Source organism: Culex quinquefasciatus, chromosome 3 (assembly GCF_015732765.1).
Source record: "Culex quinquefasciatus strain JHB chromosome 3, VPISU_Cqui_1.0_pri_paternal, whole genome shotgun sequence".
NCBI classification, from domain to species: Eukaryota; Metazoa; Arthropoda; class Insecta; order Diptera; family Culicidae; genus Culex; species Culex quinquefasciatus.
In genome coordinates this window covers 70961266-70978400 of record NC_051863.1, presented here as the reverse complement: position 1 = coordinate 70978400, position 17135 = coordinate 70961266, and the positions used below count along the sequence as shown (strand labels likewise).

At 38.5% G+C, this 17135-nt stretch overlaps 1 protein-coding gene across 1 annotated transcript; it reads right to left on the bottom strand.

The window, feature by feature from the left end:
• Positions 1–619: 619 nt before the first annotated feature.
• Positions 620–1857, bottom strand: LOC6037599 (trypsin 3A1). The gene is made up of 5 exons (XM_001847443.2): positions 1731–1857; positions 1405–1646; positions 1114–1344; positions 946–1049; positions 620–893 (listed from the first exon to the last, which is right to left on the bottom strand). Exons 1-5 carry the CDS (start codon positions 1786–1788, stop codon positions 701–703), a joined length of 828 nt encoding a protein of 275 aa, XP_001847495.2. The 5' UTR covers positions 1789–1857; the 3' UTR covers positions 620–700.
• Positions 1858–17135: the final 15278 nt, after the last annotated feature.

Genomic DNA, 17135 nt, shown 5'->3' with positions numbered 1-17135 from the left:
TTTGACCTCACCATCGTTTCAGTGGTAAATTATGAGTCGCAAGATAATTATACTTAGTTAAGAAAAAACTTAAAAAATATGTATCGATATTGCACTTTGTCGATCTATTATGATATGCCAAAAAAGTACTTACACGTGCAGGGTAAAACGCGTAAATGTGCTGGTGTTTATGCTTCGACTTGACGACTTGTCGATCTTTCGTTTGTTTTCATAAGAATTATGGTGCATGTTTTCGAATGGCTTTTTGTTTGAAATTCAATTCTTTGATTTTGAAAGTGTTATCTGTAAAAAAGTCCAAAAATGATGGAAGGCACAATTTTTAAGAGCGGACAGACATCGCACAAGTATTTCAGAAAAAGATCTCTCAAAAATCAGGCTTTGAGTTTCGGGCCAAAATTTAATCGAAAGTGCGCACCAAAATCTTCAAATTAGTTATTGGATTTTCGTCTAACGTCAAACGTAATACATGTCTTAGTTTGAATCGAACACAACTTCAACATAATGAACTACATTTGCTATCTTATCAGCATTGCTTGATTTTCCGAATCAAAATTCCGTCAACACCGGTAGCTCGTATCACACCGACGACTGAACCAGTGTGGCAATCAAAACAGTAAAATCGGATGCTTTTACTATGGGAACGATTTTTATTTTTAGCCAAATTGATAACAAAACACGCGAGGTAGACAGCTCTTCCTCCTTACACTCCGGCAATCTGTGTGATGAACCGCCTTACGGAAGGCTGTCCCAGATGGGTGTAAATTGCCGGCATGGGTCCTCCGCAGTCTGTCGATCCCCAGGACACGACTCCAATCTGGTAACCGCCCGCTACCAGGGGGCCTCCACTGTCACCGTTGCACGAGTCACGGCCGATTTGGCCGGCGCAGATCATACTGGAACGGAATAAGTCATCAACTGGAACATTATGCTTTTGGGCGGACTTACTTGGATGTGAGTAGATCGACACTCCATAACTTGGCGCATGCACTCTTTGCTACAATCGGAACTTCGACTGCTTGGAGCTGATCCGGCAGGTCGGTGTGCACTAACTGTGTGGAAAACAGGAGAAGTTACTTGTTGTAAACTAGGATTTGAACCAACGGTTCAACGTACGGTTCTTCCCCAACCCAAAACTAGCGTTCGCATTCCAATGACCGGTTCGTAATTTTCCGGGACTAGTAGGATAGCTTCCACGTCCGGTCCAACAAATGGCTGTTGAACGCGAACTAGTGCGACATCGTTGTCAAACAGAGCTGGATTGTACTCCGGATGTAGAACAATCTCCGTGGCAACGTGCAGTCGTCCACCGTTCTGGCGGTGACTGCTTCCAGCGCGGAACGTAATCTAGCGGAACGAGACAAGTTCAAATGACACATACACACTTTGCACGGGGATTATTCTCACGGTTTTAGGGTCACGGCTCGGGAACAGGCAGTGAGCCGCGGTCAGGGCCCAGCTTCGTGAAATTACGGATGCACCGCAGATGTGGTAACCATTGCTCCTCAACGACAGTTGGAACGGATAAGTCGCCACCTCAACGCTGTGGCCACCGATAATCTTGCTCAGGCCCGCAATACGACGGGCGGCCAACGTTCTGGCCGCTTCCGGGGCAAGCTGCTTAGCGCGCCATGCTTCTTCCGCGACGTCTAAGACCCCACCAAAAAGTAATTCAAAAAAACAGATTAAAACACCTCCAAGGTCACACTCCCACCATCAATCAACCGAAATACCTGCTCCCACCACCAAGGCCACAACCGAAACCGCGAAAACAAATAGCGAAACCCTCATTGCGGCTTGCACCTGGACAGCTTTCACTCGTATCCGCAATGAAAGTCCTAATGTTCAGGTGCTTCACCGTAGCGCCAATATATACTGCGCGCGCGGAAGAGAGTGATGACACCATCAGCATCTTCTTCTAACGACCGCGCCGTAGCAGCGCAGACAGTATGTCATTCCGATTGCTCCATATCTGTCCAGATTTCGGGGCGCGCATCGTTCAATCATAGTCAAGAGTACATCAAGTGCCTGTTCCAGGGTGTTGTACCACCTGCCACCGGTTCAATGTTGTCGTGGGTTTATCATATTGCTTCAGATAACGTGCTACCAGGAAAAGTTATCTTTTCCAGTGGAATTTGTTATGGTTTATGAATTCCACGTATGTTTTGTTGGTTTTTTATTGACATTTTCAGAACACTTAAGCGAAATGATTAGTTTAGGCTACACTAGTCGGGAACCGTGGTGTAGGGGTAAGCGCACAGAAAAAAATCCGATGGTAAAATCGCATGCAAAAGCATGCACATCACCTTCGTCAAAAAAAGACACTTAATATTACACGCTGCATGTACAAGTATTGTAAAAACAAAAAAAGTTGCAACCGACGGGATTCATTCAACAGTTCGGACTGGCGCCTTAGCCCGCTCGGCCATCAGACCGATGAGGAATGAAAAGGATAAATGTTGGATAAATGCATACATGAACTTGACATTTCGGACAAGTAGGTTTCCCATACTGATGGGCTACATATTTCAGGGTGTAATATTACATATAATTTCATAAAATAATACAACATTAACTTTACACCCAGGCCTTTTACACGCAGCTAGATTACTACTTTTTTTGCTGTGCGTGATTGCCTCTCACCCAGTCGGCCTGGGTTCGATCCCAGGCGGTCCCGGTGGCATTTTTCGAGACGAGATTTGTCTGACCACGCCTTCCGTCGGACGGGAAGTAAATGTTGGCCCCGGACTAACCTAAAGGTTAGGTCGTTAGCTCAGTCCAGGTGTAGGAGTCGTCTCCCTGGGTCCTGTCTCGGTGGAGTCACTGGTAGGCAGTTGGACTAACAATCCAAAGGTCGTCAGTTCGAATCCCGGTGTGGATGGAAACTAAGGTGTAAAAAGAGGTTTGCAATTGCCTCAACAATCAAGCCTTCGGACACCTAGTTTCGAGTAGGAATCTCGTAAGCGAGAACGCATAGGCAATGCTGTAGAGCGAATAATTTGATTTTTTTTATTAACACTCAAACGCTCGGGTAGACATTTTATCCCTACTTTTTTTCTTAAAAATATAATAACATTTGGTAGAATTGACCAATTTAGATGCTTCCGGTTGCAATAGATCCAAATTTGTCTATATTTTTAACTGTCAGATAGGGACAAATATGGTCCATTGTTACCGGAGATATTCTGGATTCCGTTGGGGCACCTCGGCCCTCCTATATGGGTATTTGGTCAATATAACAAAAACTTTCCGACAGAAAAATGTCGGAAATGATACAAAACTTCAAGGGATCATCCTAATGCATCATTCTGTAAAAATAATTGACATAGTTAAGTCCTACGGGCCATCGGAGTCGGTTCCAATTAGGCACCAATTGACATCAGCTCAGTGCACCGTTTCCGGTTGGAACCTGTTTCGGTGCCCCGAAGGTCTGGACCATGTTTATTTTTTCGCAGGATGATGTATTTAAGATGCATCCCATTTGGTCTATTCTACCAAAAGTTATGAGATTTTTAAGAAAAAAAGTAGGGGTAAAATGACTACCCGAGCGTTTGAGTGTTAAAAGTCAGTTTTAAGAGAATGCATGCAAAATATGTCTTTTCTTACTGTTTTTCATCAGAAATTTAAAATTAAAATAACATGTTGTGCTTCGAATTCCGGACACTGATAAAAGCTGATTCGAATTCCGGACACTCCATTTTGCTTATGAACCGCACAAAATTTTTAAGGAAATGTTAGTGAATGTCATTCTTTAGGTCACAAATATGCTGTTAACATTAAAACAATCGATAGGAATTTAAGAAAATCAAAACCATAAATTTCTGCTTTGCCTTCCCGGTGTATCGAACGCATATGAAATATTTCAGTGAAATGTTTGTCATTTTTGGTAAACTAATAATTTTATTTTATATTATTGTTGTGGCATTAACTACAGCGCTAAAACGAACTTTAAATGAAAGATGTTAGAATTAATCAAATATGGTTATTATGATTAAATAATGGCATCATAAGTGCGCTGACCACGAGGACGCGCTGTCTTGTTTTTGCATGCTCATTTTCATTTCTTTTGTGTCGCTGTTTGTGTGCTTGGGTGAGTGGTTATTATGATTAAATAATGGCATCATAAGTGTGCTGACCACGAGGACGCGCTGTCTTGTTTTTGAATGCTCATTTTCATTTCTTTTGTGTCGCTGTTTGTGTGCTTGGGTGAGTGGTTATTATGATTAAATAATGGCATCATAAGTGCGCTGACCACGAGGACGCGCTGTCTTGTTTTTGCATGCTCATTTTCATTTCTTTTGTGTCGCTGTTTGTGTGCTTGGGTGAGTGGTTATTATGATTAAATAATGGCATCATAAGTGCGCTGACCACGAGGACGCGCTGTCTTGTTTTTGAATGCTCATTTTCATTTCTTTTGTGTCGCTGTTTGTGTGCTTGGGTGAGTGGTTATTATAATTGAATAATGTCATCATAAGTGCGCTGACCACGAGGACGCGCTGTCTTGTTTTTGCATGCTCATTTTCATTTCTTTTGTGTCGCTGTTTGTGTGCTTGGGTGAGTTGTTATTATAATTAAATAATGGCATCATAAGTGCGCTGCCCACGGGGACGAGCTGTCTTGTTTTTGCATGTTTATTTTCATTTCTTTTGTGTCGCTGTTTGTGTGCTTGGGTGAGTGGTTATTATGATTAAATAATGGCATCATAAGTGCGCTGACCACGAGGACGCGCTGTCTTGTTTTTGAATGCTCATTTTCATTTCTTTTGTGTCGCTGTTTGTGTGCTTGGGTGAGTGGTTATTATAATTGAATAATGTCATCATAAGTGCGCTGACCACGAGGACGCGCTGTCTTGTTTTTGCATGCTCATTTTCATTTCTTTTGTGTCGCTGTTTGTGTGCTTGGGTGAGTTGTTATTATAATTAAATAATGGCATCATAAGTGCGCTGACCACGAGGACGCGCTGTCTTGTTTTTGCATGCTCATTTTCATTTCTTTTGTGTCGCTGTTTGTGTGCTTGGGTGAGTGGTTATTATGATTAAATAATGGCATCATAAGTGCGCTGACCACGAGGACGCGCTGTCTTGTTTTTGAATGCTCATTTTCATTTCTTTTGTGTCGCTGTTTGTGTGCTTGGGTGAGTGGTTATTATAATTGAATAATGTCATCATAAGTGCGCTGACCACGAGGACGCGCTGTCTTGTTTTTGAATGCTCACTTTCATTTCTTTTGTGTCGCTGTTTGTGTGCTTGGGTGAGTTGTTATTATAATTAAATAATGGCATCATAAGTGCGCTGACCACGAGGACGCGCTGTCTTGTTTTTGCATGCTCATTTTCATTTCTTTTGTGTCGCTGTTTGTGTGCTTGGGTGAGTTGTTATTATAATTAAATAATGGCATCATAAGTGCGCTGCCCACGGGGACGAGCTGTCTTGTTTTTGCATGTCTATTTTCATTTCTTTTGTGTCGCTGTTTGTGTGCTTGGGTGAGTGGTTATTATAATTAAATAACGGCATCATAAGTGCGCTGCCCACGGGAACGAGCTGTCTTGTTTTTGCATGCTCATTTTCATTTCTTTTGTGTCGCTGTTTGTGTGCTTGGGGTGATTGGTTATTATAATTGAATAATGTCATCATAAGTGCAGTGCTTCTGGGAACGCGCAGTCCTGTTTTTTGCGATAATTTTCGTCGTAAATGATCGTAAAAATTTATTCCAACTGGCAGTTTTACTATTAACTCATCAAACTATCGATTTTATGAAGAGTAAAGCGTCATTTATTTACTATTTTTGAAATTTGCTCGCGTTATCTAAATTGAAAATAGTAAAAATATACTGATAAGTCCAGCCCATAGCACTACTGCTCGGCTGGCACGCGTTCGATAAAAAAAACTTTTTAAATGATCAATTATCTATCTTTCCGCAGCCGGCTGCCTAAGATTTAAAATTTTCAACCGATAAACAAAATGCTCATGGTCACATCACTGCCACTCGTGAATCCTGACCTCATACTTATCTACTAACCCCCTCAAAACTCATGTGATACTTTGTCGGAGATGCAGTCGATTGGGCGGTCTCTATCACTCAAGTATCGGACTAACATTCCCATCCACTTCCCCGTGACCCTACCACTGGTCGTGGCCGGCGCCGGTATTGACCAGCATGATAGGGGCCTTCGAGAAGTTGCGAAGCGAGGAAAGATAGCTCCCACTTGTCTTCCACGGCTCGTGGATGTAACTTCTGGAGGTCCTGGTCAATAACGGAGTAGCAACTGCGGGTGGGCACCTATGCTTATGCTTATGCTTAAGATGTTAGAATTAATCAAATAATACAGTTTTGACATTCATAATGCGAACTTATATCCAAATAATTGATAAAACAAGATGAGGTGTCCGGGTTTCGAAGCATTCGGGAATTCGAATCATGACGTTATTAATATTTTAACCCATGTTGGCCCGACATAAAGTCTTGGGATTAGATCAGGTCGAACTGGTTTTTTACGGATTTTACCATTTCTCAGGTTATGAAACTAAATTTTGTTAAAAGGGTTGTGTAGGGGACATCTTAAGATGACATAATTTCAAAAATCTCGTTCCTAGCAAAAACTTGTCTTTTTGGCAGCTGTCTAAAGTTGAGGTACAGTCATCCCTCATATTTGGAACAGTTTACAGATCGGCCAACGTTGAAATAATCATAGGAAATCGATAATTGACGATATTGTTTTAAGTTATATATATAATTTTGAATGAAAAACATTGACCCATGAAATTTACAAATTCGAAACACTTTTTTCTTACAGATGTAAACAAACTTTGGTTCTCTCCAGGAGTACATATTTTATACAAAACAAGCCATACCCGACAAATTTCGTTCCGCCTTTTTTTGGTATGTTGACGTTTTTAGCTCTTTTGCTTATTCAGCCTCCTATGATCAAAATTAGATTATTCGTAACTTTTCCCATACAATCGACAAATTTTTCGGAATCGGTTTCAGAGTGGCCAAAGTTGTAACTTTTTGGCGTAAGAACCTTCTTGGGACTTATACGAACCCAACGCAACAAAGAGCTCCTCGATCCGACGCTCCGTATTGAACTGATTCGCGTTCGAACAAAACCGTCTAAATTTTATATTGTATAGATAATGACTTCACACACTGAAACCAATGAAACTCAAGCTAAGTTATGGTTTTTTTTTGTGAAAATATCAGTTAAATTCAGGTGTTCCACAATTGTGGGAGGTACAATAACATCCCACAATCATGGAACAGGCAATTTGGAGGCAGTGTTTTGCTGCTCCGAATAAATTAGTCTTGAAATGCAGTTTGTTGTTTTAAAAGTGCTACTTTTACTAGTGAAATAGTAAGAGAATGTAAAAATAAAGGTCCTGAAATAGTAGGGTCACCAGAAAAGATGCTTTTTTTTTTGCTATTGACAAATTATTACAAAAGTGTTCCAAATTTGTGGGTGTTCCGAATATGTGGGATGACTGTAGGTTTTCGGCAAAAAAATACTTCTCAAAAATCAACGCGGGTTGCTCGAAAACTACTCGAGAGGTTTGAAAATCTCTACTTCAAACATTGTAGCATGTGAAACACTGTTAGATTACAAGTTTCTAAGGGGTGAGATTGGTCAAATTTCAAGCGATTCTCAGGTAGAGCTCATTAAAATCCATCATTATTTCGGGAAATGCAGAGCTTCTTCTAGAGCAACTGAATATGAATCCGCTTTAATATAGCGTGAAACGTGAAATTGGAAAAGAAATGTTTGAATCGCTTTTTCTTTTGTATCTCTGAAAATGGTGCTTTGATAGCGGAAAACTGCAAAAATGATGGGAATAGGTCGGAAAACTCAGTGTGCTGAAAAAGGCTATATTTCCCCTAACTCGTGATACTACCAAGCAACTTCCTTAGGAATAGATTCCAAAAAGAGTTGAGGTTTTAAAAAATGGACCTCTAATTCGTGATTAGGAACGAAAATTTCTCCTAAGGACAATGTTTCACGCAAAACAAAGAGTTGACAGAGAATTTATTTGTTAATTTATAACCAGTACAAGTTCTTTTCTAAATTAGTCAAGGATAATTATATTGGGTTGGGACCAATTTCGGTACTAGGGGGTTGCTCCCCTTTGACACAAATGTGTTCTGGATTCGTCCGGGGGTCATTCACAAAGCCCGTAATCAGCTGGTTGAAACACAAGTCAAGTAATAGTGATTTATCAACAATTTTTTTAGTTAGCAGAAAAAAAATATGGATATTTTCACAGAAATCATGAGGCATGAGGTTCTGAACAAAACGTAGCAACGTCAACTGCGGCAAAACGTGACTACAGTCTGAATATGCACAACACTTTTTAGAGCACTTTATAAGCTTGAAATTTGGAAATCGATGATTTTTTTATTGTTATTTGGCTGTTATATTCGAATATAATAATTGTTTTGCAAAAACAAGTCTAGGACGCGAAATTTGAAATTGAATATATCCTTATTGAACATTCTTATAATACTTACATTTCTTTTATATCGTCAGCTGTGTGCTATCTTGTGACTACGACCATTTAGTACTTTTCGAGAAAATCGATTTTTAAAGTTTGATGAAAAATATTTTCAATACTATGAATGGTAGAGCCAAACTTTTTGAAGCAATCGGTTCGTATACTATCGCTTAATAAACGCTCAAAGTTTCAACTAATTTTGTTACACCAGTTAAAAGATACAGTAAATTATGTAATCAAAAATCTGAAAAGCACGTGTCACAAGTGTGTTTCGAAAGTAAAATTGTACTACGTGTCACAAGTGTGCACAGAATTTCCATACAAACTAAAATAGATTTAATCAATAGTTAAACTGACTTAATCCGTATATTTTCAAAAGCAAAAGATTGCATTGCCTTCAGAAAATGTGTAGGTATCAACATAAATTTTTGAAAAACAAGAAAAAATTTCCACATTTTCCAACACCATGTATGACGTGTCACAAGTGTGCACGATCATTTTGATGATGAATTGTTCTATGTCACAAGTGTGCATGGCGATATCCGGGAAACGGAAGCGAGTTTCCAAAATCGGGTTAAAGCATCTTGTAGTGTTTGTTAAGTATAGCAATACGTCATCATTAACTTATTTTCGACCAAAATGGTCTATGTCACAAGATAGCACACAGCTGACGATATTCTAAGTGGTATGGCTAAATGCTCATCATCTTTGTTGTACTTTACGTTTTATTATTAGCTGTTTGCATTTGTTTATTTACTTCAATTTGTTTTACATGTTTGCATTGAATAGAATTTATTTGGGTAAAAAAGAAAAAAAAAACACTTTAACAACGGAATCCTAACTTTAAAAAAAAACTAAATTCATTGAAATATTCGAAATCATTCGAACGAGTAAATTAAGAACTGAATTTTTGAGATAAAACCTCTAAGCGTTCTTACTTGTTCCGCACGAGTTTTGCACCCACGCTGCTGTATTGTTGTGAGCGTCCTTGCTCAAAGTGCCTGGCTTTGCCGGTAGCGCATCGGCATTCTTTAACTTCTTCAAATCTACCGATCTTGCTGGTGAGGACCGCCTCTTTTTCTTGCCGTGAGGCATTTTTTGCACTTTTTAGCACTTATTTGGTGTATGAGGGACGCACGTCTGACACGCTGCTCTGCTGACTATGATCAAGGATTATGATACAGATGTTACAAACAAATCTCTTCAATGGAAATCCAAATTGGATTACTATCATTTTTGTAGAGTGAAAGCTTGTTGTTAGATTTATCCTTCAGATAATCCAACAAAAATATCAATCACAACGAAAATTGACGTATCGAAAATTGCCATTGCTTCCGACCCTGTAGCATGCCTTCAAATATTCACATTCTCCCAGCACAAAATTCGTACGAATTCCATAAAGTAGACCTGTCTAGATCACTTAAGGTTCTTTTGCCTCCCCAAGTGTACAAGACATGATGCTGAGCTATGCACACCGACGACGACATCGCAATAAAAAGCTCCCGCTGCAAAGCTCCCTTCCAGAAGACAGTGGCGGTTCGTTTTTTTTTTTCTTTTTCTGGTACACCACGGTCGGTATCTGTTCTGAAGTGTGTGGCTTGGAATGAAAAAAAAAATGATAATAAAAAAACCAGGAGAATTCCGAGTGGATCCGTTTAGGCGTGACACGTCATGTGGAATACGTCACAGCTTATCTGAGCGTCCCATTACCACGTGAAAACTCTGGGACAAAACGTAAGGAAAACTGAATGTTTCTTCTCTGAGTGCTTGCAATGCTATAACTTTGTTTATGTACACCCTGAGATGACATGCACGTTTCAAATAAACACAAATCTCTTAGGTCTCATCTCTTTTTTTTCTGCTCTGGGTATTTTGATATACATCATCCGGCACAGAGTCCTGTTGGCGGGCTCGAGCACATTTTTTTTTTGCATCAAAATGAGCGGAAGCATGAAATCTCTCAACTGCAACTAACAGCATGTCAACATGAAAGGGCACAACCACCACTGCCACCGCCACCGCTACCGTCATCACCCGACAGATGTGAGCTTTCCCCGTTGCAAGAATACGATTTATTCCCACTTTATTACGCTCGTCTAGTGAGTGCACTCCGGAAGTGCCCCACTAATGCCTCGGGGGCTGGCGTGTCTCCCTGTGCACACCGCGTTGGTGGATTTGAGAGTTTGCTCAAGCAGACGTGAAATTCGAAGGATTGGTGCAACGTCCTGTCAAGGGTTTTCGTGGACCTGAGCTGTGCATTACAACTTTGATTTCAGTGGCGTGTGAGGCTTAATTCTTCATGTTTACCACCTTTCAAGTAAGACATCTTTTTTTGAAGTAAAGAATACAGTCTATTCTGGACTATCAGAAGATTTCGGCAAAAATTCACATCGAATAAGCCCATTGAAAATTTTATTCCAGCTTTTTGTCTCCTCAAAAAAAGAAGGCAGAAAAAAATACCAAAATCGAAATTTTTTTGAGCAAACTTGTAAAATCGATTGTAAACTATGAAGAAGTCAGTGTACAACGTTTCCTTTAGCAATTTTTAATCTTTTCGCATATTTTAGTTGTGTAACCAAAATTGGTATAAAACTTGAAAGACTGAGACTTTGTTTTTTCGTAAATTCATTGATATTTTGCAGATTTTTGATGGTAGTAAAACTGTAATGATATATAAAGTATTTTCTGATAATTTTTGATTCGAAATTTCATAAATCAGGCTTGACCTCCCACTCTTTGACCTTACCAGAACCGATGTTCAATGTTGGTCTCTGACCTAAAATCGCTGAACTCTACTGTACTGAATTGAACTGAACTAAATATAACAATTAGTATAAAAACTAACTCAAATCACCGATGTGGTTGAAGTCTTCCTCCCTCCTTACCAACAATGGATGATATGATGGGCTTGGACACAAATTTCATGTTTTCTTTAGATTCGGAATAAAAAAGTGCACAAATATTACTTTTAAGTGGTCATATCTCGAGACAGGGCTGCCAGATCTTAAATGTTTGTACTCGTTGGAAAGGTTTGATTACTATGGGTCGGACATCTAGTTTCGAGTAGGAATCTCGCAGTCGAGAACGCCAAGGCATGATGTAGAGCGAACAATTTATTTTATTTATTTATATTTGTATCAATTAAAAGAAATGCAGGAACTTATTGACATGAAACATTAAATTTTAATTGGAATGAATTCTGTATAAAATTCAGTTCTCACACCTGCTACAAACTGTTTACCACCCATTAACAAGATGCTCTACTGACTGGGTTTCAAGTACTTACTCTCACGTACCTTCCTTTTTATCTTTTTCATGGCAGTCCCAACCCCTGCTCAGCTAGACATAAAAGGTCATAAAGCTGTCACTCAATTGTAAAACTTTACCCTGCTGCAATGACCTTTTTTTCGTAACCGAACCACCCCCGCCCCTCCCACACACACACACAGTTCCAGCCGGTGTGACTGAATTTGAGTCTTTTGAAATTCGGACCACGTCGTCTTGGCTAGTAGCTGTCACCATGCAGGGGAGGGGTAAAGCATTATTACCGAGAAAGGATTAAAAAAGTTAAGGTACGGCCATCAAACCGGGGGAAAGAGGTGTGTTCGTACACGCCGAGGAAGGGTTGATGATGTTTACAACTTGGGGGCTTCATTGTGAGTGGTAGCTGGACTAATTGGTGTCAGTACAGGGCTTAAAACTTTTAATAAATTCCCGCACGTGTTCTCGGAACACGTCGTGGAAACTTTTGACTTTGTGGCAGGTGGAAAGGTATGTGTTTCATTTGGAAAAGAGATTCCGCATGGTTTTTTTCCACTTCCGCTAATGAATATCATGGATCGTTGGTATTGAAATTCATTTTGCGACAATGTAAATGTTTGCTTTCGTTCCATGCATTGTATGAATTTTACGAAATCAAATATATGTTATGTTTTGGAATCTTTTTCATGCATTCAGTTTCGCACCCCTTGCACAATCGGATCGTGTTTATTTGATCCGCCGAGACGCGAACAAACATCGATTTGTCGATTTTGTTCTGTGATATCTGTTTCATTTAAATTCACACATAAGCCCCATAAACCATCAAACATGATCGTAAAAAAATAAATTCAGCAGCGCCCAATAAAACAAGCTCGATGCTGCATTTCATCACCCGGAGTGCCTCCAGGAGATCTGCTCTAGAATCGGTATCAAATGCGATGTTTTATTCTGAAATGTTTTTTTTCGCAGTGCGCTCAGTCAATTCAGTTTCTAGCTGTAGGTTGCTAACTGAGTGCATTAGCTCATCAAAGCCTGTGGAGAACACTTATCTTTAGGGTAAGTGAATTTTGACGATTTCGCGGACAGCGTAAAATTCGTGAATTGTGAAGATTTCCATGAAATTCCGTGAAATTTATTAATTTTCTCAAATTAATTCTTTGAAATTACAACATAATAAATATTTCATCTATAAAGGCCTGTTAAATAAATTTTATTAGTAAATAATTCTCCGCCAACTCACACAGCAGTTGACCTGACCCCTCTTCGATTTGCTTGAAACTTTGTCCTATGGGGTAACTTTTATCCCTGATCACGAATCCGAGGTCCGTTTTTTGATATCTCGTGACGGAGAGGCATTTTCGAACATGCAAAAAAAGAGGTGTTTTTCTATAATTTGCAGTCTGAAACCGTGATAAGATAGATATTTGATTTCGAAGGGACCCATTTTTCACCCTGCTCCAGTTTTCTCCCACCTACTGGATTTAATCTATATTTAGCAAACTTATATTATTGTTTGGTTGAATTTATTACGCAGGTATGAATATGAATCTGTTATATTCATTCATTTCTAGATCTAATTGAAACTTTCCTAATGAATTTCTATTGTTTATCAAGTTTTTATAAGCACGTCAAAAAAGCCTTTTTTCAGCCGCCATATTTTTGTCAATTTCGACTAAAGCGGGTAATAAAGGTCAATATTTGGACTGATGTTTGTTTACATAAACACCCTAATGAATTGTGGTTTGGTTGAGCGTTTTAGCAAAATGCATTACTGTGAATACAAAGATACGAGTTGTTCCTTTTAACCCTAATGAATGAAATAAAATAAATTGAATAATTAATCTAGAATGTTCCAAATATATTTTCAAGCACATTTCGCTGCAAATAGATAAGATAAGACTGGTTCTAGATAAAATCTGAAAACACAATAGAGCAATTCCAGCTCAAATCAGGAATTTTTCTGTTACTTTTGTACCCGACCCCCTCCGATTTCAATGAAACTTTGTAGACATGTTATCCTAGGCCTATATAAGCCATTTTGCCTTCCTCACTGAGGTAAGGCTATAATCCTGCTCTAAAAATGAACTTTTTATTAAAAGCTCGAAGACCCACTTTCATATATACATATCGACTCAGAATCGAAAACTGAACAAATGTCTGTGTGTGTGTGTGTATGTGTGTGTGTGTGTATGTATGTATGTGTTCAAAAATCTTGCCAAGTTTTCTCAGCAATGGCTGAACCGATTTTGATCGAACCAGTTGCATTCGACTTGGTTTAGGGTCCCATACATCGCTATTGAATTGTTTGAAGTTTCGATAAGTAGTTCAAAAGTTATGTATAAAAATGTGTTTTCACATATATCCGGATCTCAATTATATGCATGTAAACGATGTCCGGATCCATCATCCGACCCATCGTTGGTTAGGTAATCGAGAGACCTTTCCAACGAGTCCACTACATTGAAGATCTGGCAACCCTGTCTCGAGTTATGACCACTTAAGTGATATTTATGTACTTTTTTGAAGCCGGATCTCACTTAAATGTATGTAAACGATGTCCGGAACCATCATCCGACCCATCGTTGGTTAGGTAATCAAGAGACCTTTCCAACGAGTCTACATAATTGAAGATCTGGCAACCCTGTCTCGAGTTATGACCACTCAAGTGATATTTATGTACTTTTTTGAAGCCGGATCTTACTTAAATGTATGTAAACGATGTCCGGATCCATCATCCGACCCATTGTTGGTTAGGTAATCAAGAGATCTTTCTAACGAGTCCACAACATCGAAGATCTGGCAACCCTGTCTCGAGTTATGACCACTTAAGTGATATTTATGTACTTTTTTGAAGCCGGATCTCAATTAAATGCATGTAAACGATGTCCGGATCCATCATCCATTCCATCGTTGGTTAGGTTATCAAGAGACCTTTCCAACGAGTCCACAACATCGAAGATCTGGCAACCCTGTCTCGAGTTATGACCACTTAAGTGATATTTATGTACTTTTTTGAAGCCGGATCTCACTTAAATGCATGTAAACGATGTCCGGATCCATCATCTGACCCATCGTTGGTTAGATAATCGAGAGACCTTTCCAACGAGTCCACAACATTGAAGATCTGGCAACCCTGTCTCGAGTTATGACCACTTAAGTGACATTTATGTACTTTTCTGAAGCCGGATCTCACTTAAATGTATGTAAACGATGTCCGGAACCATCATCCGACCCATCGTTGGTTAGGTAATCAAGAGACCTTTCCAACGAGTCTACATAATTGAAGATCTGGCAACCCTGTCTCGAGTTATGACAACTGAAGTTATACCTGTGTACTTATTTTTCTGGACCTAAAAAAAATAACTGAAATATGTGTCCAAACCACTCATATTACCCATTGTTGGTAAAAAGTGAGGAAGGCATCAACCACATGGTGGATTAAGTTAGTTTTTGTGTATATGGAGCCAATAGTACTCGAAAATAACATTTGAGGATGGCGTAAGGTACTTAAATATTTTTGTATTTTGTAATTTAAAAATTACTGTATCTCGAAGCCGTTGCGTCGTATCAAAAAGTGGTCAAAGACAAACTTATAGGAAATTGGACGGGCTTTCTAAAAAAATACACTGAAACAAAAATACACGCCACATCTATGAGATTTTTTGGTTTTTAAGTCTAAAACTTAAATTTAAAGGTAATGTCACGATTTTTTTGTTCAACATTTTTGAGCAAATAGCCTAAAATGTTACCAAAAGACTAATGAAAAATGCAGGATGGTATGTTTCTCCTAAAAAAATTCAAAAATCATTTACTAAAACTGTTTTTTTGAAAAGTGGTCTAAACGTTAAAATTTAAAAAAAAAACCAGTAGTGGGAATCGACAATTTTACATAAAAGTCTCCATATTGACCATTGTCTTATGTCCAATCCGTGGGAAGATACAGCGGTTTTAAAAATAAAAATGTTGAAAAAACGACTTTTTTTGGTGGTTTTTGGCAATTTCTATATGACAGACTTGGTTTTCAGTCTCGTCAATATTTTTACCGGAAAGCTCGTCCAATTTCCCATAAGTTTGCCTTAGACAGCATTTCAATTGGATGTAAGGGCTTACAGATATAAGCTTAATTGCATTGCTAACAACTGAAAATAGAATATTTTTTTCAGTGTGGTAGAAACTAGGATAGTAAATTTGCTTACGTAAATATAAAAACGATATAAATCAAAAAGCTGTCAAAGACAAACTTATGGGAAATTGGACGAGCTTTCCGGTAAAAATATTTACTAGACTGAAAAACCAAGTCTGTCATATAGAAATTGCCAAAAACCACAAAAAAACCCGTTTTTTCAACATTTTTATTTTTAAATCGCTGTATCTTCCCACGGATTGGACATAGGACAATGGTCAATATGGAGATATTATGTAAATTTTTCTGGAAAATCGATTCCCACTACCGGTTTTTAAAAATATTGACGTTTAGACCACTTAAAAAAAAACAGTTTTAGTAAATGATTTTTGTATTTTTTTAGGAGAGACATACCATCCTGCATTTTTCGTCAGTCTTTTGGTAACATTTTAGGGCTATTTCCTCAAAAATATTGAACGAAAAAAAATCGTGACATCACCTTTAAATTTAAGTTTTAGACTTAAAAACCAAAAAGTCTCATAGATGTGGCGTGTATTTTTGTTTCAGTGTATTTTTTTAGAAAGTCCGTCCAATTTCCTACAAGTTTTTCTTTGACCACTTTTTGATACGATACTGAAACTTTTTCATGGAACTTGTTCAGAAAATTGTTTTCTACAATGTGATTGTTTTTAAAATGTTTTAAAATGTAATAGTGTGATGTGGCATAGGATTGAAAAAATAATTTTCGGAACCTATTGGGTAATAAACAGCTTATTTATTAAATAATCCATGTTTTGCATTGTTTGATGCTCATATTCCTATCCGGGCAATGTGTTGCTGTATTTTCATGACAAATTGTACAAAGAAAAGATTTATTTTCGGTCGTATCGGGGTTTCCAGCTCGGATTTTGGAGTAATTTCAAAGAATGTTGAAATCTGATAAATTTGGTTCGATTTTTTTTATTTGGAGGTCAAATATTGGTCAAATATAGTTGGATAGAGTTCCCAAGGCCTGTTTATAAGAAGTTTGAGTGATATCAATATGAATGTATCGAATTTCTTTGACTTTTTTGAACAAATATCCCATACAATCGAAAAATAATCTTCAAAAAAAGTTGCTCTAGACCCCCGACGAAATACTTCGGTAGACCCCGCAAAATGTCGCGAAAGAGCCCTTCTTCCACAGTGCCAAATATCAGACATACCGTTTTTTTATCATTTACTTGTTCTTAAAAACACAATATCCTTCAAAATAACACATGTGCTATAAT

Excerpts from the sequence above, each read along its gene's own strand:
- LOC6037599 (XM_001847443.2), bottom strand. The coding sequence starts at position 1,788 with ATGAGGGTTTCGCTATTTGTTTTCGCGGTTTCGGTTGTGGCCTTGGTG. Across the intron at positions 1,345-1,404 it reads CGAGCCGTGACCCTAAAACC|ATTACGTTCCGCGCTGGAAG; the intron begins GTGAGAATAATC and ends TCGTTCCGCTAG. Across the intron at positions 1,050-1,113 it reads TTTTGGGTTGGGGAAGAACC|TTAGTGCACACCGACCTGCC; the intron begins GTACGTTGAACC and ends TTTTCCACACAG.